At 35.7% G+C, this 15,562-nt stretch overlaps 1 protein-coding gene across 1 annotated transcript; it reads left to right on the top strand.

Annotated features, from left to right (window-relative positions):
- Positions 1 to 268: 268 nt before the first annotated feature.
- Positions 269 to 14,643, top strand: LOC121412103 (protein eyes shut-like). The gene is made up of 5 exons (XM_041605014.1): positions 269 to 375; positions 1,335 to 1,411; positions 8,625 to 8,756; positions 13,016 to 13,129; positions 13,878 to 14,643. The coding sequence occupies exons 2-5, from the start codon at positions 1,348 to 1,350 to the stop codon at positions 13,940 to 13,942; spliced, it is 375 nt and encodes a 124-aa protein (XP_041460948.1). The 5' UTR covers positions 269 to 375; positions 1,335 to 1,347; the 3' UTR covers positions 13,943 to 14,643.
- Positions 14,644 to 15,562: the final 919 nt, after the last annotated feature.

The raw sequence follows: 15,562 nt of genomic DNA, 5'->3' as shown, positions 1-15,562 counted from the left end.
TTCGGAACGCGTAGCGAGTACCTTTCTATTGAACTACAAATACCCGAATGCATCCATGCGTTCATTTACAAATTGACCGCACAGGTGCAATGCAAAGTTTTTGTCAAACGTGTGCGCTGATTGGTCACTTGTGATCTAATGTGGGTAAATTCGTCGAATAGCGTGCGCAGATGGATCGCGAGGCCCTTGCGATGCTAATTTGTTTGCTCGCAATACTGGAAGAACTGCCCGCAAAGTTTCCGAATGCCGGTGTCCTATCCACTCCCATAGACTCCACTGCTGGCCTACTGGAAGAGACATCAAGCCGCGCTGAGGAGTGACTGAATTGCTGTGATTTAAACAGCTACACCCCGTCCTTTTGCGAAGTTGTTTAAGGTAAGCATTTCTTACTTAAATCAAGGAGATATTGCTTAAATGATATCGTGATGACTGAGTCAGTGATCGAATGGTTTGCAGAGATGAAATGTAAACATTTTAATTGGAAGTAGTTTATGGGCGGGTAGCAGACGTCAAGATAAATCATGACGATCATCATTATCACCCATTCCTTCGTGTAAATTGCTTTACCACGAAATGCATCAATTCCACGGCGCGGCTCTCCTCCCCGTATGCACTTGCATTGGGAGACGAGAAGAAAAAACGAGGGGATAATTTCGGGATAATTGTGAAAGAAATTGAATTTTGAAATAAGAAGAGAAGGCTGGACTCCAGCCTGGAGAAGGAGAGTGAAAGTCAGAGAAGATATACTCGACTGCTAGAATCCTAGATACATAATAATGGTATTATTTGTATTTTAGTGTTGTTTTTTTAACACTGTATTCGGTATTTTTCTTCTGTATTATTATCATATGTTTATACATTATTTTCTTTTTTATCATTATCATGTCATGTAAATGTGTTGTACTCTCATACCCCAGAAGGGGGTCGTAAGAGTCAATAAATTCTATTCTATTTTATCAACATTCCTTGAGCCTTGCGTGAAAAAGAAGAAATAACTGGAGAAAAAGTTAAAGAAGAGGAGGTGGGGGAGGATCCTGACCCGAGGGTGGAACCAGGGTCAGGAGAACCTGAGAAAAAGTATTTAGTTAGAATTATAAAAAAAGATTAGAAAAAGGAAGTTCAAAAGCTGCAAGAGAAGAATATGAAAAGGAAGATGCTAACGTTGAAAATAGGGGATAGGGGATAAAAAAGAGAAGAAAACAAATTCTACCTATTCCAGGAACCTATTACGTGATCAATTTAACAGTCCATGTAACAATGATAGGCCCAATTGAATAATTTCTGCAATTCAGTAACACATCCATTTTAAAAATATCTTTTTCTTCTGAAAATAGTTGATTCCTCACCATGGTGCGTGCTTTCATTGTACTCTCACTGGCAGTGACTTTCTACTTTGCTCTGGAAGCGAAAGGTAAGGAAAGCTTGTGCTTTCAATTTGTGGGGAAGGGGGCTGCTTGATGAAGGGGACAATTCCTTAAATGAGGTGGTACACAGAAACAAATACATAATGATAATAATGATAATGATGATAATAACAAAGGTCAAGTCCACCCCAGAAAAATGTTGATTTGAATCAATAGAGAAAAATCTGACAAGCACAATGCTGAAAATCTCATCAAAATCGGATGTAAAATAAGAAAGTTATGACATTTCAAAATTTTGCTTATTTTTAACAAATAGTTATACGAACGAGCCATTTACATCCAAATGAGAGAGTTGATGATGTCACTCATTCACTATTTCTTTTGTTTATATTTTTGAATTATACAATATTTCAATTTTTACAAATTTGATGATTAAGACCTCCTTGCCTGAAGCACAAAATGTTAAAAAATGGAATTCCACGTGTTCAGGGAGGAATGAAACTTCATTTCACATGACAATGACGAGAAAATCAAAATATTTCATATAATAAAATACAAAAGAAATAGTGAGTGATGTCATCAGTTCCCTCATTTGCATACCGACCGAGATGTGCATATACCTGTTTTTTTAAATGAAGCGAAACTTTAAAATGTCTTATTTTACATCCAATTTTGATGACATTTTCAGTGTTATTCTTGTTGAATTTTTCTCTTTTTATTCAAATCAAGTTTTTGTTGGGGTGGACTTGTCCTTTAATATAATAATAGTAATATTACTAAGTATAATATTGATAGTAATAATAATAATCATAATAATGATAATTTAGTAGTAATAATAATGAATGACATCTGATATAATCACAATATTTGTAGTCTTTAAATTTGATCACATTTTAATCTACATTTTTTCATTTAAATCTACATTTTTTCATTTAAATTTGATAGTAAATTACTTTAGAAAGTTTAATTTGTGAATTCACATGTGAAAATTAACAGCAATTTTTAGGTATTCAATCTTTTTGCTAGCTAGTGGAGGGACGTTAAAGATAAGTTTTCATTATGTTTGTCTTACACAGATTGAAAGAAACTAATGCATTAAAATAGGCTCAAATTAATTCATAAAATTGAAAATCTTTTGTCTGATATTTTCTTTTGCATGATTTTTAGAGTTCTGCATTTAAACAGAGAACCAATTCACAATCTGTCAATTTTCCTCCACCCCTTTATATTTTTATAGTTTGTGGTTTTTAATAGTAGTGTGTATATATATATATACTTCTCTACATCCGTGTTTAAGGTGAATATTTTGTTGGTCTTTCAATGTTCGTAATGTGCCTTAACACCCTCTACCTTCGTCTTTACATCTGTATGACGGAATAAACCCATTCATAGACTTCGCCCTTTCATAGGATGTAGACATATATGTAGATATATATATGCACATACACACCACTCCTTTAAACCTTCCGCTTGCATAATGAGGCGATGACTGACATTGATATTTGCACTACCCAAGCCCCCATTGTTATAGTATATAAGCTTAATGCTTTAATAGATTATCTTGCTTTACTCATAGTCATAGCATAGGCCGTTATATGTAATGATCAAGCTTTCATTTATTCACTTCAGACTTCAGAGCTCTTTGTATACACAGCACCAGGGCAATTAGGGTTTTATTTTTTATTTTAAATTTTATTATTGTTATTTTTTTTTGGGGGGGGATGGATGTGACTGAAGGTTGATTTTAAGCAAAGTTATGCAGAGAAGGGTTGTGTGTAGTAGTTTTACCACCAACTAGCCGATGAACAAGGAAACCTCTTACAAAATCTCAATCCTGTTGGATTTATTTGTTTAGTATAATGCAATTACAAGCAAAGAAATTATTCAAATTGATTCACAAAAGGACATTATTTCAAAAAGGCACCTATTCTGGAGGGGGGGGGGGGGCTTGAAAATGTGTTATTCAGTTTATGATTTTTAGCATCAAATGTGAAAATACAAAAGTTTAAATAATTTTAAAAATGCAAGCATGAAATGAAATATAAACATTTGGAATTTAAAGGTAGCATGAGAAGTGCTAAAAATGAAATATCAGGCTGCCCACAGTGTTATATTGTGTTTTCTTCTGAGTTGTAGATTGAATGAAATGATAAACTGAGAGTACAATCAAAATACATGTCTCTCATCTATTATGGCTGTCACCCTTGGTTTTGATTATTTTCACTAATCACTGATATCACTCAATTACTTCTAAAGCCTTTTTTAATACATGTTATTCATTTATGAAATAAGGAATTATATTGTACATAATTGGTATTAACAAATTGCAATTAAAATGTATTATGCTAAGTTTGAATTTAAATGGTGTAGAACTTGCTTACAGTCATGAAATGTAATCTTGCCTCTTATTTGTATGGTTAAAACAATTTAGGTTACAAAGTGTATTTACAAAAAGAAAGATTCTCTCATTCTCTGAGTCACAGCTGGAGATTGTGTATTAGCTCAAGCCAATACTATTCCATTGTTCTCTTTTAAAGTATAGTATTAGATCTCATGATGAAACTCTAATGTGCAACACATTCAGAAGGGAAAAGTTTTAGCTCGAACTAAACCCAACTAAGAACTTTTTGACTGCGCTGGATACAATTATTTGGAATTCAGTACTATAATAATTGAAAAGAAATAGAGTTTATTATTAGAAACTGTGTTCAGAAGACGAGCAATCTTTCTTAATGTGAAGTTTGAATAATGAAGCATTTCCGATTATTCTCTTCTTAAACATTTACATGAAATTATAAATGATTGAATGAACAACATTAGACCAACATGCTTATGCAATTTATTGTGTATTGGAGATTAAATGAATTTTGATATTGGGCAAGTGAAACAGTACTCTGAATATAACTTTAAACTTGTGAGCTGCTTTCATACATCAGTAATATGATCCCAATGTAGGAGTGTCAGTACTTCAGTATCTGACAGCGGTGACCTCTTCTACATCTGAGGTCAACCAGCCAGACTTCCTACTAGTCTTACCCTAGAAGACCCATTGCTTCTTAATTTATTGTTAAGACCAATATAATAACAGTACCTATCTAGGGAAATGGGAAAGAGTGTAAGTCTTGTTACTACTTTGGGGATGAAAAAGGGGCAAAAGTTTTAAAAAAGCAAAAACAACTCAAATCTCCATTTAAAGTTATTTTCGTTGTGTGTGAGTATGGATAAAGCATCTGTGTTGATAGCTCCATGAATAAAGGGTATCAAACAGAAAGTGGGTCATTTGTTAGGTAGGGCCTATACCACCACTATATTCGCCAACTTATATATGGCTAACAAAAATTTGTTGAGAGACATTGGCGTGCATGTATAGATTGGTGGGGGACATGGACCCTCCACTTGTAGTTCCAGTATCCCCCTCCCCCCAAAAAAAAAATTCTGAATATCATGCTTGTGAGTCGCAAATTTTTATAAATTTCCCCCCTTACGCCACGTTGTACCTCCTCAAAATTTCTGGCCCCTTATAGGTCTACATTATAATGTAGATGAATATTTATAAGTTATAAAATGTGCTTAATTTGCAAAATTTATTTTTGTTATAAATATTAACTCTCCTACAACGTTCCAGTTCTTTTATATGTCATAAAAAAGATGACAAAAGATCTATATAAATGATCTGAAACTTCATAGAGTTTGTGTGGCATTCCTGGATTTCCATGCACATGCAGTCTCTTCATTGTTATTTTTCCATGGTACTAAACTAATACTTTGCCTCACCCCGCAAAATGTCGGTTAGGGGTTATCACAAGATGGAAAGTCAAGACTAGTCCCTCAAATGTGGACCATATGTTGGAAAGATGTGTTTGCCATGTGTCATGCTTGACATATGATTATGATTTTACCTAGGATATATCAATTAGCTGCTCTCATAGTGTGATTCAAAACCTCTATTTTGCTTCTTTTTAATTTTAAAAGACTTATTTTTATTTCACATTTTCAAAAATAATTAAGAGATGAAGGGCCTACACATTTACCTATCACAACTAATGTGTCCTAAAAGTAATCCCAGAATACTTCGATCATTTCCCCAGAAAGTAATTCTGCCCCACCCCCTCTCTGCTCAAATCATGGATTTATATTTTAAGGAAAATATCACAGCATAATAATTCAATCACAATTTATCTCAGGCTCTCAGAATATTTATCTGATACTACTTAGATTATTCCTCATTCACGCATGAGTGAGCAAAAACAATTCAAAGAAAGGATGCCAAAAACTCATTTGGTGGGGGTATCTAAATATTTTTTTAAAAAGTCACATGACTAAAAAGTTCAATATCTGCTCTTTTAATTGATACCTTAATCACACAAAATGGTCAAGAAATAAAAAAGTTATTATCCCTTGAAACAATGCTTGCACTTCCATGATTTCATTAAATGAACGTGTTTTCACCAGTTTCCCGCAGAAGCTATCGCACGGTAACAAAAGAGTTAATGCATGGCTGATCGTCAACAAAACGGAGCGTCGAGTGAGTTTGAACGCTAGCCTGTAAAACCTCTTCATTTTATGAAATTATTGAAATTCAAGCCTTATTTCAAATAACCAGAACTTTGTTATTCCTTGACCATTTTCTGTAATTGAGGTATCAAATTAAAGAGCAGATATTGAACTTTTTAAAAATGTGGTTTTCTTTTAAAACCCAGATACGGCCCGCCAAGTGACTTTTTGGACTCCCCTTTTAAAATTGTTTTTGCTCACTCATGCGTGAATAAAAAATAATTTAAGTAATTTCAGATGAAAGAGGAGATTCTAAGCTTTAAAATGGTAGGTCATTTGTCTATTGTCTTTGTGATTAAGTAATGATAAATCATCGATAAATCTCGGTTTCGTTTTTTGTGGGACGCACTGTATATGTAATTTACGCTCTGGTGAAAGTTCAATAATAATTAACAGTTATATAGTTACAAATAATATTATAGGGTATCAGGTAAGCCTGAGTCGAATCGATTTTAAAATCGGTGTTCGATCGATGTCATCGAACACCGGTGCAGATTTTGCAAAATCGGTGCATCGAAAAAAAAAATACGTCGGCCGGCCGATTCGTTTGGTTTACACAATCAGTCATCAAAATATCAGTAATGTCCAACTTTACTACTACTTACTTGATTTCTATTGCCCCCAAAATGAAACCGAATGAGTAATTATGATGCTATTCACCATTAATTTGAAGTTTATTTCGATCATAGTTCGAGTCTTACTCGTCTGCTCGTGCCGAGATAATTTATGCACGATGAATTCATGAATGGAAGTCATGGCCATCGATCGTGCATGCGCAGTACTGTTCTTTAATCAAACCAGAAAATGGCCGGAAATTGACGCGATCAACGTAAAATAAATCTTGCTTTCATGAACAATATTAAAATCATGACCATAGAACATTATTTAATCGTAATATTTAACCATAATTTGCATATGATAATCATTAATATGAATTTAGAGCTTGATGTGAAACGTTTGTATTTCGTTTCAATTTTCAATGGCGGACATCTCATGACGATCGACTTGACTTCTTGAGTCGAGCTAGTGCACTTGTCTAAAAAAAATAATCATCACGTCAGGATTGATTCTCGAACATTGTCTACATGCAAAAACTCTGTTCAAGTTCGTAATATCACCATATAATAACATTTTGCATGACAAAACAGAGTAAATTGCGTTTGATATTTTTTCCCATCAATTTGAAGCTAGTTTGTGCCCAACTTTGGGCTCTGATTTCATGAATGGGAAAATATGTCATACGTCATCAAACACGCATGCGCATTGTGCTTATTTTCTCGGAGCTTTGACGTCCAGAGATGGAATAACAATAGAAATAATCCCAGTATTATTTCTTCCATATGAACATAACATACTTTGCTGACATCGTCAATATTCTTAGTATGACCATAAAATCTTGTTAAATCGTAATAATTTAGATGAATTTAGGGCTCGATTCGAAACATTCGTATTTATTTTGATCGCATGCTCAATTGCGTCTAAAAAACTGGATTGTCATTATCAGGATTAATTATCGAACATCGTCATAACTCATATTCCACAATCTTTCCTCACAATCGTTATATCAGCATTGAATAGCAATTCAAATGACCATCCAGAGAAAATTACGTATTTATTCCCATAAATTTATTTGGAGCTCATTTTGGATCCAACTACACAATCTCAGGCAAGTTACAGCGCTCTCCGTTGATTGCAATTGTTTGCTGGCGCTGACGTCAAGCACGCCTGTCGTTTCGGGAGGAGAGTGAGTGTACGGAGCTGCGGACGGGGCTGGTGAATGGACTGCGAATGCTAGTCGACCGAAAATCATTCGGATCGACTCTGCGTGATTCATGTCTTTATTATTGTTTCATTTTAAACTTATATGTTGTCATCTGCAAATATCATTGTTGAAGATATTTTGGGAAGAATTCTGCTTTGGTCCCCGGCCTTTTTTGTGTGTTTTGTGATCATGGAAAATACAAACGAACTTTGCTCTGTCATCTGCTTGTGCAACGCTCACCCGGCCAACGCCAGCGCATATCGTCAGTGCGTAGTGCAATATGCAAAGCGCATCGCATCGACGCAAAAACAAGACTAAATTTTCCCCGCCTTCAATGTTCGATGCATCGATGTTCGATCGATTTAGAGCTGTCGAACACCGGTTTTCAAAATAATCGATATGACTCAGGCTTAGTATCAGGTAATATTCCAGTTGGGCAGTTTCCTGAAGTGTAGTTACTAATTTATTCTCTGTGATAGATAATGAATTATTCTGTCATATCCCATTCCTCTGAAACCCATAGTGTATAGATTCACTTTTGATGGTGAAATGATATAATTATTTTGACCAAGGTGATATGTAGGGTGGTGGGTCATTACATTCATTTTTGCAAACCAGCTACTTGACTGTATTTATTGCTTTGATCAGGACCTGGTGCAATCTGCACTGAAAATCTTCACTGGTTAGTGGTTAGATCCAATGAATTTCACCATTTTTCAAATGAAATTTCATTTCTGAAACTATTAGATCAGAACCATTTTATATTTTTCATGTATTTGTCTATTTTGTACCAGTTTTGAGTTATCACCAATGTGTTCGACAATACCAGCTCTGCACTATGATATGGTAGATTTAATCATGGGGAGAGATCCACTTACCACTTTGTTCAATTTCATTGAATTAAGTTGTGGTTTATTTATCTCCTTTTGCTGCATATTCTACAGCTGAAATGGAATGTACCACTGTATTCAAGGGGTGTAACATGACTACAGTAGGTCAGCAGTGTACGTGCGGAAAATCATGCGAAGATACATGGATGTTTGCTAACGCTAAGCTTTGTCAACGGGCTGTGTTTGGTAAGTAAGATGGTTCCGTTTTACTATAATTTTCCAAGAATTTTTTTCTTTCAAAATTTCAATTCTAGACCTTGATATTTGAATAGATTTTTCTACAAAATTTGTGCAGGTTCATGCATTTTACATGTTTAACACTGACAACTCATATCCAAGATACTTGTACGTGGGTTGGATAGAGTTCTTACTGGTTGTATTAGAAGCATGTACACAAGGTTATGGGGGGACTTGGGGAGGGGCATGATCACGGCCATCTTACTGCACAATGTACAAGTTCTTTTATTTTATACCTACTAATGAGAGTAGGTATTTGGAAGTCCCATTTTTGTCCTTGTTTTGACAGTGAATTTGACAGAAATTGGCCCACTTTGTATGCCCCCCTCTTCTCTGAAATCCTGGTTCTACCAAAGATCATTTGAAGAGCATAGCCTATTGCTTGTAGCCAGGGGGTTTTCCAGGATTTTCCAAAAGGGGAGGGCTAATTTTCGGGGGGAAAATTTTGACAAGCAAAAAAAAAAAGTTTTCAACCACAAATTAAGCGTATTTCGTACCCGATCTTCAATTACAAACAAAGGGGCACACCTCTGTTTTAATGGCATTTTACATTACAAATTTCAATTTTGCTTCTCAAGGGGGGGGGGGGGGGCACGTGCCTACCGCGCCTGCTTGTAGCTTGTAATCTCGTTGTTATTGATGTAGGTATGTGTGAGCTAAATGAGAGACCCAATAAGAAGCACTTTTTGAAGGTCTCTATTATTTAGACCCCATGCTGATATGAGTAAGGGGAGTTCTGTTCTCAGAAGCCCAAGCTTCAAATATCATATTCTATTAAATGTATTTGTGATTTAGATAGTATCCTGAACAGACACTGAGATAAATTGTGATTGAATTATTATGCTGTGATATTTTCCTTAAAATATAAATCCTGTGTCATCTTGTGCTTTGTTTCTTCTTAAAATTAACTTTTTTAGTCGGGGGGGGGGGGGGGGTACTCAAATTATAACATGATACCGATGTGCCACACCAAAAATGAAAATAGGGAGGCCTGGAACTAATCTTTGGTCTTAACATGGTCGTCTTTGGAAGCGCTGTAAGATCAATGATGGCTAAAAATGTAACGCTCTGGAACAGCACAAATTCTGTTTCGGAGCGTTGCATGAATATACATAAAATTGGTCTCTTTCTGCATGATAAACCAATCAGCGGTCTCTGAATCGCTGTGCAGAGCTTTGGCTGTCCGTTGAATGCAGTCAATTGCAATTTGCCACTGCTAAGTATTCATAAGCGGGCACTGGAATGAGAAAAACATGAAATTGAGGGTCTTTGGAATGGGAAAATAGGGAATTTCTTTGGTGATGCACTCTGTAATGAAAATTTAGATTAAAAATGGAGGTCTCTACCCCGGTACATACATATCATACATTCAGTGGCGTAACTATATGGGGGGAGGTGGGTACTTGCCCCCCATTCGGCTGGCACAAAAAAAAAAACGGGGAAAAGGGAGAAAAAAAGGAGTAAGAAAGAGTTATGTAGTTGGGGAAGAATAAATTACATTAGGCCTATATTATGTTATTTATAAATTATGATTATATTACATAAAATAAAATAAATACTTTTATTACTTTATGAAAAACAATTTGTTTAGTGCCTATGTGTTCATCACTCCTGGTGCTCACATTTTTTGTTAAATGAGGTAAATAATCCTAATGAAAGGAGATTAAATTGTACTAAAACATCCAGTTTTCAAGTCAATATACACCAAATATATTTCTTCAGTTTTTATTACATTATTTAGTGACATATTGATATTCTTCTTTTGAAAGTTATTGCCCTGTTTAAAAGGTCTGAATATAAAATATATCCAGTCTGTGCTTAAGTTCGCATTAGTGGATTGGTGATCTGCTCTTCATGAATTCCTAAAAACAGTACTTAAAGGCCCGGTTCCACTGCACTTACTGATGCAAAGCAGATGTGAAACGTAAAAAAATCTTGTCATTCGTTGGAAAAAGCTATCCATTCATTGTGTGATCATTGCAAACGTGTTACAAACGCTCTATCCATGGAGCATCCGTCCACTGTGATTTCATCCGCTCAAAAAGTTTTGAGCTGCGCAAAACACAAAACTTTTAGAACAGATGAACTTTCCGCCGTGTACGATGTAAATCGGCAACATAAACGGGTGAAAAACGTCCCATGTCTGTTAAACGTCTGCTGTATCCTCTGCATCCTCTTAACTCATGTCCACTGCAGCTGAACGATGAAAGAGGGAGGAAAGATAAGGTACATGAAACGTCTATACATAGTTAGAAGCGTGGAAATAGAAAGAATGTAAACGTATGCATCTTGTATATGAAGTATTCAAAACCTCTGGTAACCCTTTCGGAGCTGCCATCCACTTCCATCAGCTAGGCTTCCAATGAACATTTGTTTAACATCCCCACTAAATAATACCAATGTCAGTTATTTTCCGATATGTTTTCGCAAATTTTTCACTTATTTTCTCAATTTTTGAGCAGATGAAAACGAATGGAGCCACCACCCAAATTGTGCTCGTCCACTGTGTCTTCCATGAATACATTTTTCGGCCAGTGGGACCAGGCCTTAAAATGCCCTTTGTTTTGGTCAGAGTATCAAAAAATTGCAGCTCGCGCTTGCATCAGTTGGTTAGTGAAATACGTGGTCTTAATGAATTCCTACAAACAAGCCTTAGAATGCCCCTCTTCAGGTCTGAATTTCAAATTTTTTTGGCTCGCGCTTTGCGCTTGCAATATTTGATGAGTGAAATATGTTTCATGTTCATGATTGCAATGAATACACAAAGTGCTTAATATTTTTAGGTATACTGTAATAAAAAAAAAATCAGCAAGCGCTTGGTGCTCATCACAGATGACTACATGGTGAGATATGTACATGTATGCTCTTTATGAATTCCTAAAGAACGGTCCTTAAAATATCCCTATTTGGGGTCAATATATACCAAAATTTCAGCTTGCGCTTCGTGCTTGCATTGTTTATTACTGAGAGAGGTGCCATCATGATTACAAAATTTTGCACAAAATGCCTCTTTTTTAGGTCTGAATATCGACAAATTTTCAACTCGCGCTATCGTTATTTGATCAGTGGGATACATATGTTTATGGCACAGTCCTTAAAATGTCTCTATCAGGCCATTATCCCTATTGAGCACATTTTGCGCGGCCAATAAAAGTGACTAACATTTTTTGCTGGTGCCCCCCCTATGCCGTGACCCACGGTACGCCACTGATAACATTTACACTCAGTTCCCCCCCCCCATATAATTCACTGATGAAGAACTGCTCATGTTTGGCTGGGGACAATTCTTTTCATGAAATGCTCCCAAGTCTTCACATCAATCTATAGATTTTGTGGGATACTTCACAAGAATGGGAAAATGAAAAAAAGAAGAGGGATTGAAATAGTTTAGAATGGTGTATAGTTAGTATCAAAACAAGTGGACAGAAAGACAAACTAGGAAAGGAAACTGGACTGTTTCCCTGCTGTTTTATGGAGCGAAAGAGGAAAATTAGAAATTCAATTATTTACATAGTGCAGTAGGCTTACAAAGGAAGTAGACTAGACGAAAAAATTGTTTGAGAAGGGAAAAGGTTGGTAATAACTTTGTAAAGTTAAACATACGGAGGGATTCAAGGGAAGGTTGTTATGCTGAGGATGAAATGGTGCCATAGAAAAGGCACCATAGAAATGTTAATTCAATGAGTACAGTATGCATACAAATCAAGTTTTACTTTCAGCTCATCCCTCCGATTATTACAGACATTATGCAGCGTAGCCAAATAGTTCTGAATCAACTTTCTAGTAAAAAAAATCATCTCTAAAGTTTTGATGTATCTCATTCTAGACGGGCTCAATTGTATTTTCTCTTCTCGTTGATAGTTGCTAGTTTTTATGATCTGTAATATGAGCAGAGACAGGACTCTAGAAGGAGATAAAAACAAAAATTAACCATGCTTATTTAATGATATTAATATCACAGTATAATGTAGATATTAATGTGTTTTGAAAAACCTCAATCAAGGATTTACAGTGCATATGACTCTATTCAAGAAAAAAATTATTTAGAATGCTGAAATTCTTGTATATCTTACGAAAAAGTGTGATTTGCAAGAGTAAGAGATTTACACCCATCTGCTTAAGGTCTCTCCCCTTTTTTCCCAGCTCATCTTGTGAAAATCTCACGCATTTCACCTCTTTTCTACCATGTTCCCTTCCCATGATTCCAGGCGATACTTGCAAGAAGCATGTCTGTCGTAACAATGGAGTTTGCGTTCAGCAGAAAGAGGGCGCTGTCTGCAAGTGTGCCGGTACTGGTTACTATGGTGATCATTGTGAAGAGCGTAAGTTTTCTCAGATTTCCTATGATAATACTACGAAAATTAAAAAATGCGGAAGTCCCATCCTTAGATGCTGGTGGGCTGATAAAACCTTGTATCTCAAAACTAATCATTTTGATGAAAGCTCAGAATAAGTAGATTTTAGAGAACTTTATAACATGGGTAAAGCCCTTCTTTTGCCTTGAAAGAGTTCTTCACAGGTATCAGGAGACTGTTTTCAGTCAAAATGAGACTGTCACCATTACTATAACTTAAACAAATTCAAATCTGACCTCAAAATTGTAAATATCAAGAGGAGGTTTTATCAGCCCACCAGTGATACATGTATAGTATTTATTAAACCTAATTGAGAAAGTAACATATGACAATTTGGCTCAGCAGCACAAAACAGTACAAAATAGGTGTTAAGAGAGAGAGTTTGAAAATCTTTACCACACACTTTAGGCCTATCACGATCTCTTGTTTGGTGGTAGAAATATTTTAAAGTGAAATGATCAGAAAATTCCTAGTTCTAGATTAACCAAAAAGATAAGGATTGAAATTAGTCTCACTGTATATTGGTAAATTTCTATATTGTTTTTTCTTTTGGTCTTGAAACTTGGGGGGGGGGGGGGGGGGCAACAGCCCCCATCTGTATGCCAAATGTTAACAAGGATGCACCACTTTATTGTGGAGTGTGTGTGTTTTCACAAGAATCACTCCCGACTCAATTCAAATTTTCTTGTACTTTCCCATTTCTGTTTCATTGTAGCTTGCCCTGCTACTGAGGAGATGAAAAGACTGAATGCACTTCCTACTGCCTGTGTTATACCATAAAGATGATGAGAGCCACTATCTTAATCCTATGCAACAATAAACAATCTTGTCTTCCCTCTCTGAAATGCTGTACTTCAGGCCAATGGTCTCTTGCATATAAATTTGCATTTCAATGTAACTCATGAAAATTCAAATGCTATTAAAATCAAATGCCAGTTTTTTTTAAAGACTAGCTAGTTTGATTATCCTGATTTGCATTTATTTGCAAGTTCCACGCACAGGCAGCCCCCTATAGGCGCAGTCACATTTCGCCTATGTTGGCCTTATGATGGGTCAAAAAACGGCTGTTTTTGTACCAGCTTCCTGTATTTGGTTTATATAGAAATCCGCAAGATGGCTGTTTTTTTTTACTCACTGTGTGGACACCGTAGGGGAAATATGACTGCAGCGTAAGTCATTTGAATACTCACATGTTTAAAACAATCTATTCAAATTTTTATGTACTATGTACATGTTAGTGATTTTAGTAACAAACAGTATTTTTTCACCCCAAAGTATTGTCTATCCCACCGTTTTTTGTACTGCACTGTACTAACATTTTAAAATAATAGAGTGATATGGTAACATTTTGTATTGGTCATCAAAAACCTACCAATAGATCCATGCATAATCAACTAACACGACACATGTCAAAGAATAGAAATATGCATTTCTTTTCATTCTGTTGGCTTCTGTGGACGAGTATCATTGGAAAAATTATACCTTTTATGTGGCAAGAAAGTTTGTTCAACATGCATTCATGGGGAATGTTTTTGTAGTTGATATACCTTTTACTGCCAAATAGATATTTGTCATATCTTCCCATATTGAAAAACAAATATTTGTCCATACACAGTTCTTTGCAAGTGACAATCATGTGATCAGATTCCATCCTCATAATAGTGAAAAGGTAAAAGAAACATACCTTAATTTTGCCATTATGTTTGCTTATAGATTCTAAACTAAGCATGAATTCATAACCTAAACATTTTAAAAGCAATGATGGGAAGAAGTTTCATTGCCTTACCCTCTAACAATATTTTGGATAATATTCATGTTGGTGCTATATGTCATGATTTTTTTGTTTAAAGGGGAACGAAACCTTTGGAACAAATAGGTTTGTGTAGAAACAGAGAAATCAAAGAATAAGAATAAAGTTTGAGAAAAATCAGACAAATAATGAGAAAGTTATGAGCATTTGAATATTGCAATCACTAATGCTATGGAGATCCTCCCATTGGCAATGCGACAAGGATGTGTGATGTCACTGATGAACAACTTTCCTTTGGTGGACTATAAAATACCCTCAAAATGTCTCTTTTTGCTTTTTCTTACCATGACGAAAATCTCGCGTTTGAGGGCTGTATACCCCATTTTTCCTTATCATCAAATATCTTCTCCCAGTAATACAAATCCTATTGCCCTCGAGCATGAAATTTAAGTATAGAAACACCTGTTTCTTGACCTCGGTCCGAAGATAATTCACCCCAGCATCTACGGTGACAGCAGGGGGCCACACACGATGGATTGCAATGTCTGTAGTTCCGGCGAGCGCATGGATGTATCATGGAGCTAACAGAGATACACGCGTTGATAGAAAGTTTTTTCTTCCTTCCTTTCTTTCTTTCTTTCCTTCCTTCT

Source organism: Lytechinus variegatus, chromosome 1 (assembly GCF_018143015.1).
Source record: "Lytechinus variegatus isolate NC3 chromosome 1, Lvar_3.0, whole genome shotgun sequence".
Lineage (NCBI taxonomy): Eukaryota > Metazoa > Echinodermata > Echinoidea > Temnopleuroida > Toxopneustidae > Lytechinus > Lytechinus variegatus.
The sequence above is the reverse complement of the archived record's forward strand: the minus strand, read 5'-3'. Positions and strand labels throughout refer to the sequence as shown.

Excerpts from the sequence above, each read along its gene's own strand:
- LOC121412103 (XM_041605014.1), top strand. The coding sequence starts at position 1,348 with ATGGTGCGTGCTTTCATTGTACTCTCACTGGCAGTGACTTTCTACTTT. Across the intron at positions 8,757-13,015 it reads TTGTCAACGGGCTGTGTTTG|GCGATACTTGCAAGAAGCAT; the intron begins GTAAGTAAGATG and ends CCATGATTCCAG. Across the intron at positions 13,130-13,877 it reads TGGTGATCATTGTGAAGAGC|CTTGCCCTGCTACTGAGGAG; the intron begins GTAAGTTTTCTC and ends GTTTCATTGTAG.